General features: G+C 39.0%; 1 protein-coding gene across 3 annotated transcripts; it reads right to left on the reverse strand.

Annotated features, from left to right (window-relative positions):
- Window positions 1–126: 126 nt before the first annotated feature.
- On the reverse strand, window positions 127–5736 carry LOC122051321 (SUN domain-containing protein 4-like). Of its 3 annotated transcripts, XM_042612390.1 has the most exons (6): window positions 5588–5734; window positions 5373–5446; window positions 4610–4805; window positions 2734–3980; window positions 2563–2648; window positions 127–482 (listed from the first exon to the last, which is right to left on the reverse strand). In XM_042612390.1, the coding sequence occupies exons 3-6, from the start codon at window positions 4773–4775 to the stop codon at window positions 254–256; spliced, it is 1728 nt and encodes a 575-aa protein (XP_042468324.1). In that variant the 5' UTR covers window positions 4776–4805; window positions 5373–5446; window positions 5588–5734; the 3' UTR covers window positions 127–253. The 3 variants fall into 3 exon arrangements, with proteins under 3 accessions (XP_042468324.1, XP_042468322.1, XP_042468323.1); XM_042612388.1 differs by lacking the exon at window positions 5373–5446 and having other exon boundaries at window positions 5588–5736; XM_042612389.1 differs by lacking the exons at window positions 5373–5446; window positions 5588–5734 and having other exon boundaries at window positions 4610–4826.
- Between the last annotated feature and the right edge of the window lie 10329 nt (window positions 5737–16065).

Consider the following 16065-nt stretch of genomic DNA (forward strand, 5'->3'; position numbering starts at 1 on the left):
AATGCGTCAAAAGCAAACAAGTATCGGCAAAAAGCAAAGCTTTCGAATTTCAAACTTAACATTAAGGGCATGCTTTGACAAAATATGGAAACCCATAAGAACGCCTGGGTATTTTTCAATCTGAAACAAGTGATGTACATCGCAAGTATTGCTTTGCTCCATCTACCTCAACAAAATATAGGATCTTCTCCAGATCAAAATCTCATAGAAACAAAAGTTTTGCCTCAGCTACAGATCTCAACACTTACAAAAGCTATAAAAGCATTATGAATGTAATAGTGCTACAGCTCAGAAGCAGCATAATCCAACCAGAGCTCATCTGACATGAACTTCCATATTTGCTTATTGTACAGATGCTCAAAAGTATGTTAATGATCAATTTAAAAGTAGCCACACAAGCAAATACAAAAGTTAAAAATATCACAGCTAGAGCTTTGTTTTCCATGTTGATATGATATTCCTGAATGCCTTTGATCTCTGACCTGTTTATGACCATCAATACATAAGCATCAAGTTGTTGAAAAAAGAAAGAATTATAAATTCAACAATGAAGTAAACTCAATAACTAAATATAGTCTGATAATAAAATATACTATTTTCTACTCGTTTTCTTCTTCTAGGTTGACACATAATTTTGAAATTTTCTTCTTCTTTTTGCATTTTGTTTTCGCATACTACTTTATTGTGTTCTCTTCTCTTACATTCTAATTCTTTACTAGTTGCATCGGTTGGTATTGCCAAAAAAGTAAGAAATTTGTCACGCACTCAAATAACCAAAATCATTTCCTGTGCACAAAGCTCAATCACAAGTTCCTAAATTAAAGAAGCAAGTTGTGGACAATTCCTGTTGGATAGAGCTCAATGAAGAAATAAGACGCATATTATTGATCATAAGTAGTTGGAAGTACCATGAATTGGTGAGGATCATAAGTTGTTCCTCCTATTCTTGTTTGTTTAGTTGGCAAAAATTCATGATATAAAAAGTCAATTTTAACTACTTTATCTATATTATATATGTTATTGATTTAATAAGACATTCATTAGGAAATATGGAGAAAATAATTATTTGCATATTATTTTATTAACTTAGGAGGAAATCTTATGATGGTCCCCTTAGACAATGTTGTAGCGGATCTAAAAGAAGGAAAATCTCTAGTAATTATATTGGTGCAACAAGGACAATATACATTTTTTCCTAGGGATGTTTGTCTATGCACAAATTCTTTCTTCAAATTTAATTTATTTGTCCTCGCAATTTGCAGAATATCATCTTCAATAATACGACAAAGATTGTTTTGAATATGATTGATGAATTTATATGCATCATTACTGGAACAAAAAATGGCTCATATAAAGGACTATATACGAGGTGCACACGAAAAATATTGGCATGCAGACTTAGCTCATACCAAGACTAATACCAGAACTTATCATTTATCTCCTATATACTCATGTAGGATACTGACACTTGAACAACGGCACCTCTATTAATCATGTGTTAGATTCTTATAACCAAGTTCGAGTAGCATGGAAAATGCTTGTCGGAACATGGAAAAGCTTTGTCCGAACTCTGAAGATTGCTTGCAAACAAGTTAAAGCGTGCAAGGAACTTAAAATCGGACTTAAAATGACAAGTATATGGGCACTATAAAGGTAGGTCAATTATCAAGAGCCTTTGAATGTTTATGAAACTAGTTTTCACGTATTTTTTTTTTACTTTTTCTAGGTCTAGGAATCTATATTGTATTTTATCTTTTCTATATGATCTTAGCCCCACCAAAAGATAAGCCTCTACTAGGTTCAAATTACAAGTAAATTTTCTTATACTGCATCTTTTTTTTAACCTCTTCTTCTGTCATTTCTTAGCTTGGTCTCACCTATTATCCTATTTCTCTAATCTCTTCTCCTACTTCTAGTTCAGTACTATTTGCTACATCAGAAGAAAACCAAAAAATAAATATTAAAAAAAATCATATGGGATGTTACATGGTCATCAATTGTCCTACTTATCTTGCTTACAGTGACATTTCTTTCTTTTCTCGTCTCTTTCCTGAATTTGGACAGTTCGAATGTTGGATAAAACTTACACAGCTTCCCGTTTTCTATTTAAAACTTTCAAAGAAACAACACATTATTTTTTTTACTCCCCACTCTATCCTTTCTGTTCACCAAAGCAAACATTGCCTAAGGGTGTATGCTTCTCACAAGAAATGGAAAATGCGAGGGAGAGATATAGAGTTGGGGAAATGGAGTTGATAGGGAGAGGATAAGGGAATTTATCCCTTCTTTTTATTTCCACGGAGGGAAAAGAAGGCTTTCCTACTGTTTAAGAAAGAAGGAGATAAAATTTAAGATTCTATGAATATACTTTTAGTTTTACTTTGTTTATATTCTGCAGTTTTGATGCTTAATATATTTGTATCTGCTAAGAGTGGGTTCATAAAAAACAGATCTCTCCAAAGCAAGTTAACTAAGCTAAATACTCTGTTGGAGAAGCTAAATTCAGAAAGGAAATAATAATTTACAAGATATAGGCAACAAACAAGAGATATTCAATTGAACCTGAGGACTGCATTCTCTCTACCTAGCTGGTCCAGTTGTAAGGAAGCAACTCTTTTCCATATAAGAAGATCTCCAATATCACTGACCTGAAGTCAAGGAATTTGAATTGGCTGAAAAACAAATAAGTTGGTAGCATACTACAAGAATATAAGAGTTTCAAGGTTTACATACAAGAAGATCTTTGCTGTCCTGCAGATTCTTAATCTCTAATCTCATTTGTGCCAAGATTAGATCTTTGTTGTTGATGTCATCATCAAAGTCCTTGAAGATGTGCCCATATCTGCTGTTCAGTTCCTCCAAATAACGCTCCAACACAGAAAAGTTCATATCAAGAGTTTGGACCTTCTGCATTAAAACCTTAAGTACAGTATCTCCAGGCATTCTTCCTACTTGAGGTGGTTTTGTCTCCTGCATAGGATTTGGCGAAGCACCCTTGGGGGGCTCTTGTTTTGGTTTTGTATTTTCATCAATATGTTCGAGAATTTCCTCAAACTTTTCTGCATTGTGATCCTCAAATTGGTACTGCTCAGCAATTTGTTCTTCGGGTTCTAACCTCTTGTTATCAACTGAAATCATGTCCTCTAGCATCTTCTCAACTGCATCCACTCCATAAACTTCCACCACACTGACAGTACAATAAAACTCAGAACCGTAATGGCTGAGCAAATTAATCTTCAAGTACCTTGCCCACTTTGGTTCTGGTAGGGAAAATCTCTGTGCATGTTTGACGTTTGCCACAGTGAAGTTCCCTAATTTGTCCCAACCATCTGTTGGGTAGACTAAACTGCTGAGCAGTTCAAGATCCTTCAGATTAGAGGAGTAGTGCTCGAAGTTTGCTATCTCAATAGTATCAACCAAAGTTTCTTCTGAAAGCTCAATGACAACATATTTCTCTTCAGCTGAGCATGGATTACGCAGATATTTATCCTGATCTTTGTCTAAGATGTTGGAAGCACCTTTAGCTTCCTTGTTGTGAGCTAATATCTTGGCACCCTTACTAGCAGAAGCATAATTGTACTCTCTACCACTAGGCTCCACTCGGTGGATGATACTCCCGGCTTGCCTAGGAATGGTGTTTTTTTCTTTAGAACTTATGGCTTTGCTTTTGAATTCATCGAGACCAAGGGGAGCAATACGTGATAATCTATCAATTCTTGGATGAGCCTCTTTTTCTAAATCAACAAATGGATCAGAAATCAACTCAGAAGTTGTGTCTTTGTGAGTAGTTGATTGTTCTAATTTGCTTCTATCACTGACCGAATCCTCTCCAATATTCTCATTTGCGACATTTTGGTTGTTTGGATGATCATAAGTGGATGTGGGATCAGATGATCGCAGCAAATCTTGAGCATCCGCTTTCTTATCTATATAGGAGGCATTGTGGAAACTAAACTTACTAGGTTCAGTGCTCTGTCCATCTGCATCATTAATATGAATGAAAAAAAGTATATTTATCTTAGAAAAACAATCTAAAATGAATTTCCATCAGTCTTTGTCATGTTATATCTTGTTAACTAATCAAGTCTCTATAAATTTTCAATGTCTGCAGATTGAAGTTGTAATAAAAACCTAATTGCTGCCAGTTTGGATTCACCTTGAAGAGAAAAATAAAACATAAGGAACAGTTAAAAAGAACTATAAAGGTGTGGGTTTGGATAAAATTCTCAATCATTCTTCAAAATATGTATGAAAGAAGAATGTTACTAAAGCAACAACCATACCCTGAGACACAATCAATAAATACATTAGAGAATAAATTGAATAATATTTTTTAAGAAAATAAATTTTATTATTAGGAAAATGAAAAAAAAATACAGAAAAAAGAAACCCAAATCTCAAAGATAATTGGGTTAAAAAATTAGAAGAAAACAAATTAGAAAATCACATAAAAGCATAAAAGTGAGGGAAGTGCTGTTACTTATGCATGACAACGCCATCAATAAGAACATGGATAGAAAATAAAACGAGGCAAATATTATTAACAAAATAGCCAGTCAAATCTCCTCAAAAGGCTGATGATGTAGGGAAACAGAAAGAAGAGCATTACCTCCACAACCATCACCTTTACTAATCAAGGAATTGATGAGTAGAATTAGAACCCAAAAGATGATGAGAAGAGATGCTGAGGTTATGTAAAAGTGTTTAATCTTGTTAATAACGTTGTTCTCCAATATAGCTCTTCTTTGTAGAAGAGCTCTGCTAGATCTCTGCATTTGCTCATTAATCCAATTGCCAAATCACAGCTGCCAAATCGAAATACAAGATTTACTTGGTTAGTAACATTCAAGAGTAGATGGAGATGACGTGACCATGAGGGTGAATTAAAGAACAAAGATAGGAAGACGACACAATCCCAACAACCATGTCTATCAAAATACTACATTTTTCAAATGCAAAGAGCTAAACTGTGTAAGGATATTGAATATTAATGAGAATTCCAGTAAAACTATGTGATAAAAACGGGAAAAGGAATAGACTAAAGCAACTAAGCTACCAAGAGGTGGAAAAATTTTATGGCGAGAAAACTTGAAACGCAATTTCAGAGGAAATTTAAAATATTTAAAGCTCTTTCTTTGTCTTCCCCATCTGGATACATATGACAGAAGAATAAGATCGACTTGTCTATTTTTGCAATACACAGTTTTTTAAATAAAACGTTTTTGCTTTTACTTGCCCTCGCCAAGAATCGAAGCAGATTTTTTTTCTATGGTTAATTTGCGAGAGCGGAAAAACCTTTTGTCCAAGACTAGAAAACCCAAAATTTTCAACAACATCGCTCCTAAACAAAATCTAATCTTGTATTTACAAACCGTCCTTCAAAGTCGATTCCGATAAAACGCGCAAGACCTCGGCCTCAGACCTCGAACGAACGAACGATAAGAATCTGAAACCAAAATAAATAAATAAATAAATAGGAAATCGAATCAAAGACGAAGCCTTGGAGACAAAAACACCAATTCCCCAGATCTAATTCGCTGCCCGTCCCCCGAGATCCAATATTGAATAAGATCGATCAAATACGAACCTTCAGTTCAAGGAGATCTTCGCTGCCGATGGGGATCGAGTCCGAATCGGTGGATTGAAGAAAGAAACGGACGACTTCCCATGCGAGCAGGGTGGAGAAAAAGGAATGAGTCGGGAGGTCAAAGGTCTGCGGCAGCAATTGCGATAACATCAATATCTGTCCGTGTTAAACACCTAAGACCGTCATGTCATAACTGGGCCCGTATTCACCGTGATTTACTCCCTCTCATACTTATGGGGCCGGGGTGAGGGGGCCGCTGGGTTGGCGGTTCCAACCTTTTGCATCAGGGTGGAGAAAAAGGAGAAAGCAGAGGGAGGCGTTTCTGGAATTATACTCCACTTCTCTGCGGGCGATTTGAACCGTTAACCTCGACCCTTTCGACGGCTGCGATCTCTCTGATGACGGCGATTCATTCCAATTCCAGCTCAGACGCAGAATTTGTAATTTGTCTTTTTATAAAAGAGCCCTCTATCGCTGTAGATTCTTCAAATTGCCCGAGCATTCGAAATGATTTTAGATTTTTAGGGTGGCATTTTATTTTTTTTTCCTCATATTATTTGGAATGGAAATAGGTATAAATATAAATATTATAAAAATAATATTTAATTAGTTAAATATTTTCTATTAAATCTAAATTTTCTTTATTTATCTTTAAAGAAAAATAAAAGAAAAAAATTAGATGGGAGAGAAAATTAAAATATAATGAGAAAAAGTGTGATAGAAAAAAAAAAAGAAAAAAAAAATATGATTAGAGAAAATAAGAAGAGAAAGTCTGATGGGAGAAATTGAGAAAAGAGACAATATAATGGGAGAGTGAAAGTGTAATGAAAAAAAAAATCAAAAGAGAGGTGTAATGAGAGAAATTGAGGAGAGAGTATGTGATGGGAGATAATGAAGACAGGAAAAGTGCGATGAGAGAAAATGAGAAGAAAGAATATAGGAGAGAGAAAGTGGTATGAGAAAAAATAAGAAGAGAGTATGTGATGGAAGAAAAAGTATGGTGGTAAAAGGCAAATATGCTTGTCCCAGAGCCCCCGCTAACCTGTCCCAAGGCCAACACGCTCGCCCCAGTGTCTTTGGAATAGTGTCTAGCACTAAGGGAGGCATATACCTCGACTTTGCCGAGATTCGAACCCCAAACCTCATGGTGGCAACGCCTCATATGCTAGCCACTAGACCATCCCGAGGGGCAGGGACGGATCTAGGATATTAAGTTTGGGGGGGTCGTATATTAAGTGACAAAAATAATTATTAAATGTATTATATAATAATGACATCTCCAAACTTTCAAAATACATAATGTATATTTAGTTGAAATGTGAAAAATAAAGGAGAAAAAAAACTTAAATTCAGTCCTACAAAGATTTAAACTCAAAGAGGTGTGTTAAAATAAAATTAAAACTTACCAATACACCAACTACACATATGTTTTGAAGTAGGGTAAAATAATATATATACTAATAAATTTTAAAAACTTCTCTATAAAATTATGTTATTAAAAAATTTAGGGGGGGGGGGGGGGGAGGTCGTGGCCCCCTCATGTCCTAATGTAGATCCGCCCCTGCCGAGGGGACGATGGAAGAGAAAGCATGGTAAGAGAAAATGAGGAGAGAGAAAGTGTTATGGAAGATAATGTAGAGAGAATGAGGAGAGAGAATGTGTGATGATAAAAGAGAGAATAAGAAGAGAGAAAGTGATATGAAAAAAAAATTAAACAAATATATTAAAGGTGTATTTGGTTCAAGTTATCATAATAATCTTAGTTATGTGATTACCTAGTATGGAGATTAAAACATAACCTGTATATTTGGTTCAACGTAAGTAATGCTATAATCTAATTTGACATTTACTATATTACCCTTCTTAAATTTAATATTTAATTATTTTTTAAAAGCTAAATTAAATTATATTAATAATAATATTATAAATTAATAAGTTGATAATATATATAATAAATAAATATAATTGATTTATAATTTTTAAATTTTAAAATAAATTTATATATATTTTAAAATGTAATTAAAATAAATTTAAATATTTTACGGTATTTCTCCCTCGTTCATTGCCACTGCCTCCTTTGCAAGCTGTTGGCATGTCGCCTCCTCAGCGAACCGCCGGTGTCGTCTCCCTCCTCCACGAATTGTCGGCCCCTCCTTCATGAACCACCAACATCATGCACCTTGGCCCGCTGCTCCCTCCTTCGCGAATCGCCACCACCTTGGGTCACTGCTCCCTTCGCCAGGGTGTTGCCTCCTCCGCGAACCACCGACCCTCCTTCGCGAACCTACTGCTCGCAGCAACCATCTGCTCGCAAACCGTATGCTCATGAATTGTCTGCTCACGAAATGCCTATTCGTAGTCACCGTTGCTTGCTCACAGTCACCATCACCTGCTCACAATTGTCGTATGCTCGTGAACTGTATTTGTCGTCTGCTCGCGCCTCGCGAACCACCTGTTCATAGTTGCAGTCGTTATCTGCTCGTGAACCACTTGCTTGCAGTCACCGATTACTCACAATAGCAGTCGTCGTCTGCTCGCAGTTGCTGTCTGATCGTAGTCGTCGTCTACTTGCGAACCGCCTCAATCGTCGTCTGCTCGCGGTCACCACTTGCTCGCCATCGCCTAGCCTCGAAGATAATTTTGGAAAAAAATTATTCTTATCCTCGAAATAGTGAAAAAAAACCTTAAGTTTCTAAGGGAGCATTTGATTTGTTTGCATTTTCACTTTCATTTTCAGAAAATCGCATTTTTTAGTTTTTTGGAAAATGATTTTTCCGTATTTTTTTATTTTCTTAGAAAATTCTCTTTCTTTTTTGTAGAAAATGAACGTGAAAAATGTAAACCAAACACATTTTCCATTTTCTCAGAAAATGAAAATAGAAAACGTGAAAAATACAAACCAAATACCCTCTAAGGTTCTCTAATTCTGGAATCGATTTCCTGATTGTTGACATGGCGAGATGTTACATTACTTAGTGATCCTGTCCAAAATGGGTGGGTCAAAAGCTGGGGATGTGGCTGCTACGCTGATTGGCTGTAGACCGCGCTCCGCTCTGCAAAACAAATAATGTCAGTGTCGAGCCAAGGAAGGGGTCCATGGCGTTGGTCCTCCGACGCTCAAGCTAGTTAATAGAAATGTAGAGGAAAGCGGAGCAACATTAACACAATCACAAATAATAATCATGTGTACCTCCGTCGGTGATGGACCCCTCTTTATATAAAGCCCTGGTGGGTAACGTGCACCCTCCTAGAGGTATGGACATGTTCTTCAATATGTCCTATGAAGGGACATGTCAGGAAAGTACCTCTGACACCATACATTAACAAGGCATGTATATCCCTAGCAAGACAGTAGAAGCTTCCGCCATACGATCCGTCTGTCGATCATGCCTCGTGTCAATGATACTATCACCCAAAAGGATATCAAGAGATATAATAATGGTCCCGCTGCTTGGCCGAGCGGGGTGGCCGCTCGGCCGGGATTCCTCTTTTTCGTTGATGGTCAGGTCCCGTTGCTTGGGCGAGCAGGGTGATCGCTCAGTCGAAATCTCTCCGCTTTGTTGACCTCAACTGCTATTCCCTACGGTGACTGAGTGTAGTAGCATGCCGCCCTCCCCGTTCGTGCAACCTCTCTGGTCTCCTTAGCGTCCTGCTGCTCCACAATGAGCATCTAGCTATCTTATCGTATTATCCGTGTTAGACGGTTGGCCCACCCGGACACTTATTACCCAACCGACCATTGTAGCTTCTTGCCAATTCGACCCTGATTACCTCGATCGGCCATTGTAGCTGTCCTCCGCTCGGCCACCGTAGGCGAGCTTTTTGACTCCTCGGCATTGACCACCTTGACTTTGACCTCCACCTCGGTAGTTGACCCATGCCAGGTGGGCCCCCGCATCACAAGCCTCCCCCTCAAGTCTAGTCGAAGGAGACTGTAAGTTCAACTGATTGGATGAGTAGAGTCTTCGGTGGCTTCCACGTCTGATCGAACAAGAAATGCTCCCAAGTTTCTGTTCAAAACAAGAGTTTGCACCATTCGGCTTTATTTCACTAGGCTTGATTTGTAGTTGCCGCTCGGATCATACCTACAAAGGCATATAGTGAATCGACTGTTCGGTAGTGTAATAACCCACTCTCTATGCCGATTGGGACAATGAACGACAACACTTGGCGAAATTATTCTTTTCCCTATGCTCCCTCGGATTAGTGTCTTTTTATAGTAGTTGGCGTCATCTAAATTTCTTAAAAATCGTGCAAATCTCTGATGATTATGGTCGAGCACGCGTCCATACCTTTTAATTAAGTCATATTAATGTCTTCCGCTAGCTGAATGTCATGTGTCCCACTTTCTGCCGCCGCACGTTTGACGTGATAGGCGGATATCCGCTAGTGACGTGACAGACACCTTTTTAAATTCTACGGTCGGATCTTCTCCTGGATTCTTGAACCATAGATCGGACGGCTCAGGGCAATCGACCGCAAGGTTTATAAACCTTGCTTGTGTCGCAGTCTTCTTCACTCCGTGTGCCTTCGTCTTTGAGCTATCTACGACACTTCATCCTTTCTTCTTCTCCGGCGATCTTTTCTGTAAGCTTCTTCACTTTTTTCTTATCTGAATCCATTCGCGGCTACTTCTTGCATCTTTTGTTATCGATGGTCAATTCTGCATAACCCTCCATCCCTATCCCTAGACTCTAGTATTCTTCCACGAGACCAAGTCGTCGAGGACGATATCGAAAGTCTTAAATCCGCCTACTAATTTCCATCCGACTACCAAGTTGTTATTCCTTCCGCATACGACCGGCCACATGAACCACCTGCGGGCTTTTTGTGTTTTTTAAGGACTAATTTACTGCTGGTCTGTGATTCCCCGTTCATTCGTTCTTCTCCGCTGTTTGCAAATATTTCCATATTTCCCTTAACCAGTTAGTGTCGAACTCCTTTAGACTGCTGTGCAGGGTTGTTGTCTTGTTCCGCTTGTATGACATTCTTTTGACTCCTCGGCTCTTCAATTATTTTATTACCCTAAATTTTCCAAGCCGGGGACCTTCTTATTCCAAGCCCGAGTGGGCTTGGTCTTTTTTGATAAGATGTCATCCTTCAATAAGCATTGGAGGGACCACTACTTCATTCTTCATTTTCCCGAGCAGCCAGACTTCCCGATCGACTGGCAGATAGAAGTGACGAATCCCTTATCACTCGGGAAGTACAAAATTCGATTGGACTTTTTCCAGGCAACTTCCAATTTAGCCGGTCAGAAATACCACATGTTGGTTGGTCCTAGGAAGATCGTACCGGTTCCACTGTACAAAAATTTTATACAAGTGTCGAACCTTTCCTAACAACCTATTGTATTCTTTACAAATTAAATTCGGAATCGCAAACGGAACTTAACATTATTGACTCCAAATTTAACTTATCTGTTCTTAATGATTTAGACTTGGATCGCAAGCGGAACTTAACACTATTGATCCAAATCTACCTATGTTACAAATTCAATTAAATATTTATTTCCGAAATTGGCTCCCAGGTCAAACATGGCGAGACACATGACCTTCTTGGGTATGGGAGCATCCACCACTGCCTCGACAAAGCCTCTTAACGAAATTCAATATTTAATTTCCTAAAATAACATTAGGTTTAACCAAAAGGAACAATCGAATCACAAGATCGAAAAAATAAAAAAACACAACTTCGAATATCTAATCCAAAAATCTAGAATCATATGTCTCTTGTGTTTGGAATTCATACAAGGAAAAACTGGTATGATGCGGAAAATAATTACTAGTTATACCTTTCTTTATATGCAACGATCTCTTGATCTTCTACCGTATTCTTCTTCTTATCTTGGGCGTTGTGTGGGCAACGATCTACCGAGATGAGAACCACCCAAATCCTTCTTCTTCCTCATCAAGTTTCGGCCACCAAGACTCCTCCAAGGATGTAGAGGTTCGACCACCACCACCAAGCTCTAAGGGATGCAAGAAATAAAGTCTCCTATCTCTCCTTCTTCTCCTAGCTAGAACCAGCCACCAACAAGAGCTCCAAGAGATGGATAATACCGGCCACTAAAGAAGAAGAGAAGAGGAGAAGAAGAAGCTCTAGGGCCAGCCACCACCAAGGAAGAGAGGGAGAAAAATAGAATCGAGTTAGCACCCATGAAGGCACCCCTACCTCCTCTTTTATAATCCTTGGTCTTGACAAATAAGGAAAATTTAAATAAAACCTTCCTTATTTTCTTTGCCATGAAAAGAAAAAGTTAATTGATTAAAACAAATTTCCTTTTCTTAATTATAATGGTCGGCCACCTCATAGCTCCAAACAAGGAATGTTTTAATAACACAAGAATTAAAACTTCCTAATTTGTTTCCGAAAATTTATAAAAAATTTCTCTAATAAATTTTCTCTTCATGGTTGGTTATAAAAGGAAATTTTATAAATTAAAATCTTTCTTTTAAACATGTGGATGATTTCCAAAAAGAAAAGTTATCTTTAAAATTAAAATCTCCTTACAATCTACAAATAAGGAAAGATATCAAATCTTTTCTTAATCTTTTATAGAAACTTATAAAAGGGAATATTTAATTTTAAAATCTCTTTTTAAATCATGAACATGATTACAAAAAAGGAAAGTTTTATCAAAATTAAATTCTTCCTTTCAATCTACAAATAAGGAAAGATATCAAATCTTTTCTCAATCTTTTATAGAAAGCTATAAAAGGAAAGATTTAAATTTTACTCTCTTTTAAAACCATGAAACCCACATAAGAAAATTTTAAAAATAAAAATCCTTTTAATTTTCTTAGGGCCGACCACACCATGCTTGGGCTCCAAGCATTGGTCGACCCCATCAACTTGGCTCAACCCTTGGCTTGGTCGGCCCAAGCTTGGACTCCAAGCTTGCTTGGCCGACCCCTTTAAGTTGGATAAGGAAGTGGGTATAGGTGGGTATAATTCTCTATATACAAGAGGCTACGATAGGGACCGAGAGGAGGAATTAGTTTGGTCTCCCGATGAAATTAAGCTTCCCGTGTTCGTCTCGAACACCCAACTTAATTTTATCAATAATAATTCATTCCACTAAAGAATTATTATTGAACTATCGCACCAATCCCAAATTACTTTTTTTGGGCTCCTTCTTATTATGAGTGTGTTAGTCTCCCTGTGTTTAAGATGTTGAATGTCCACTAATTAAATGAGTTACTAACAACTCTCTTTAATTAATATCTTAGTCCAAGAGTAATACCACTCAACCTTATTGTCGTGTCCGACTAAGTCCACCTGCAGGGTTTAACATGACAATCCTTATGAGCTCCTCTTGGGGACATTATCAACCTAGATTACTAGGACACAGTTTCCTTCTATAATCAACAACACACACTATAAATAATATCATTTTCCAACTTATCGGGCCTATTGATTTATCGAGCTAAATCTCACCCTTTGATAAGTCAAAGAAATAAATACTAAATATATGTGCTTGTTAGTATATTAGGATTAAGAGTACACACTTCCATAATAACTAAGATCTTGTTCTTTTATTAAGTCAGTATAAAAAGAACTTACCTTAAATGATCCTGCTCAATACACTCAGAGTGTACTAGTGTAATTTATTAGTCAAGATAAATTAATACCTAATTACACTACGACTATTCCAATGGTTTGTTGCTTTCCATCTCAGTCGTGAGTTACTGTTTATAATTTATAAGGAATTGATAACATGATCTTCTATGTGTGACACCACACACCATATTATCTACAATATAAATTAATTGAACAACTACACTTAACTTATAAATGTAGATATTTGACCAATATGATTCTTATTTCTAAGTAAATGTTTATACAAAAAACTAGGCTTTTGTTATACATTCCAACACCACATTCACCGGTTGCTGTTGGAGGGCATCCTTTATGTGTTCGCCTTGAGCCCAATCCACACACGACTTTCGTCTAGCCTAGGTATCATCTTTCTTCCCTTCATCCTTGAATCTAACTAATTTTACTTTTTTTTTTTTTTAGCTGGGGTCATGTTAAGGGTGTGTCTGGCCGGCAAGAGCAAACTCGCGGACGCTGAGATCAATGCTGCGGTAGTGGCCAAACTGGAGAGCCGAGGCCTACAGTCGGTCGACTCCCAAGAGGATCCATTCGGCGAGGCCGAAGGGGCGGAAGTGTCGGCCAGCAAGAGTGGAAGAAGTTAAACTACGATTAGTGGGGTGGCTGCTACAGCCGACCTTCCTCCCGAACGACCCTCGATGTTGCTGATCGCGGTGGCTTCTGAGTCGGCCACTTCAGGCGAACCCTTGCAATGCCGCAAGAGGCGCCGCACGGAAGGGTCCTCTCGCTCTACTACTTTCGCCCTACAGACTCCAGCCCAAGGCGGCTCACGCCCATCTTCCGAGTGGAGCAAGACTTCCACACTTGCTCCTCCAAAGCAAGAAGCCGCAACACTCCACACCTCCATGTCATCTGACCGAACGCTGTCATTGTCCAGGTTGCCGCTGGGGACCATTTTCGCACCACTGGTGGTCTTCATGTCGCTCCCATCTTTGTCGACAGCCAATATCCTACATCCTACCAATTATAATGCCCCAGTCGACAGGCAGAGCCACCTCAAAGTCCTCTGGTCCGAGCGACTAGAGGCAAATAACGATAATTATCCATTTGCCGACCGACGAGTGGCGCAGTCCGGACGATATTGCATCCCGCACCTTCGAGCACCAGATACAAATACAAAGGCCATTCGCATAAATATAGGCCAAACCCCAGGCTCGTGCGACGGTCATCTCTCTAGGGGAGCTCACGAACAACTATACTCAGATGTCCACTAGTGTATGTATGTTGCCTTCATACTTCTTTTTATCCGCTCGACTCTTACAATTTTTCTCTTACTGTAGTACTGGGTCAAGAGCCTGACTATATGCTAGAGGCTCGCATTTTTAAAGCATAAAGTCTAGCAACTGCGTGCTCCGAGCGGCTAGTTAGCGGCTTCTGAGTTGCGCTTGGAGCAGCTGACTGCCGAGGCCGGTCAACTGAAGGTTAATTTACAAAAGAGCGCCGAGCTGCTGGAGGTAGAGAGGGGCAAGAGTGTCGAGCAGGCTTCGCAACTAGCGAAGCTCAATAAGTAGGCCAGCTCCTTTGAGGCGAAGATCCTTTCGGCCAATATCAAGAAGCTTCGAGCCATCAAGGACCTAGAAATCAAAAACAAGGATACTTAGATCCTGACTCAAAACTTGAAGGAGACGATTGCAGCTTTGGCTACCGAGAGGGAGAGTAGATCGGCTGAACAAGCAGTGGCGTAAGAACAGCTCGCCCCTAAGGATGCCGAGCTGGCCACTTTGAAGGCAGAGCTGGAGGCTTCCCAAACGACTTTGAAGGAGTATCAGAGCAGAGAGTCCAGCTGATTCGAGACCCTAAAGTAGGATTACCTCTGAAGGCGCTGGAATTTCATTCTGTTTCAATTTTCCTGTATAAAAAATTTATACAAGAACAGAACTTTTACTAACAACCCGCATGTTCGATCAAACATGTGTTTGACCAATCAAGCAAGTTCTTGAATGATCAAAGCACACCTTGATTGAAGTACAAGATCGTTGGCCTCTTGTGTTGGTATTCCAAAAATGATACAAAGAAAACTAACTAATTACGTAGCAGAATTAAAGAATTAATTGTACCTTTCTTCATAGCTAAAGACCTCTTGATCTTCTGTCGTATTCCTCTTCTCTTCTTAGGCGACGTGTGGGAGACGATCTACCAAGACAAAAACCACCCTTCCTCTCATTTCTCCAAATCGTCGGTTACAAAAGGAGGCTCTAGGATGGGGCACATTCTAATCTTCTTCCTCTTCTTCCTTCTCTTCAAGCGGCCGGCCACTAAGGGAGAAGGGCACCGACCCTAAACAAGGAGGAGGGGGGCACCGACCCTAAGCAAAGAGAAGAGGAGCCGACCCTAGGTGGAGAAGGTGGCGCCGGCCACCAAGGAGGGAGGAGGTGAGGGGTGTCGACCACAAGGAGAAGGATGTGTGCCGCCAGCCCTAGGAGGAGAGAAGAGAATTGTGAGAAAATTAGGTTTTGGAGGCACCACCTACTCCCTTTTATAAGCTTGCCGCCGACCCTAGGTAAGGAAGAGAAAACCAAAAACCAAAACCAAGTTGTGGATGGGTGGATGCGAGGCTTTATATAGAGGCTACAACAGAGACCTAAAGGGGGAATTGGTTTAGGCCTCCTAATGAGCTTAGGTTTTCTGTGTTCGACCCGAACACCCAACCCAAGTCCATCAATAATAACTCATATCACTAAAGAGTTATTATTGAACTACCGCACCAATCCCATATTATAATATGGACTCTTTCTTATCATGAGTGCGTTAATCTCCCTGTATTTAAGATATCGTATGTCCGTTAATTAAATGAGTTACTGGCAACTCAATTAATTAACATCTGATTTCAAAAGTAGTGTCACTCAACTTTATTATCATGC

Source organism: Zingiber officinale, chromosome 3A (assembly GCF_018446385.1).
Source record: "Zingiber officinale cultivar Zhangliang chromosome 3A, Zo_v1.1, whole genome shotgun sequence".
Classification (NCBI taxonomy): Eukaryota; Viridiplantae; Streptophyta; class Magnoliopsida; order Zingiberales; family Zingiberaceae; genus Zingiber; species Zingiber officinale.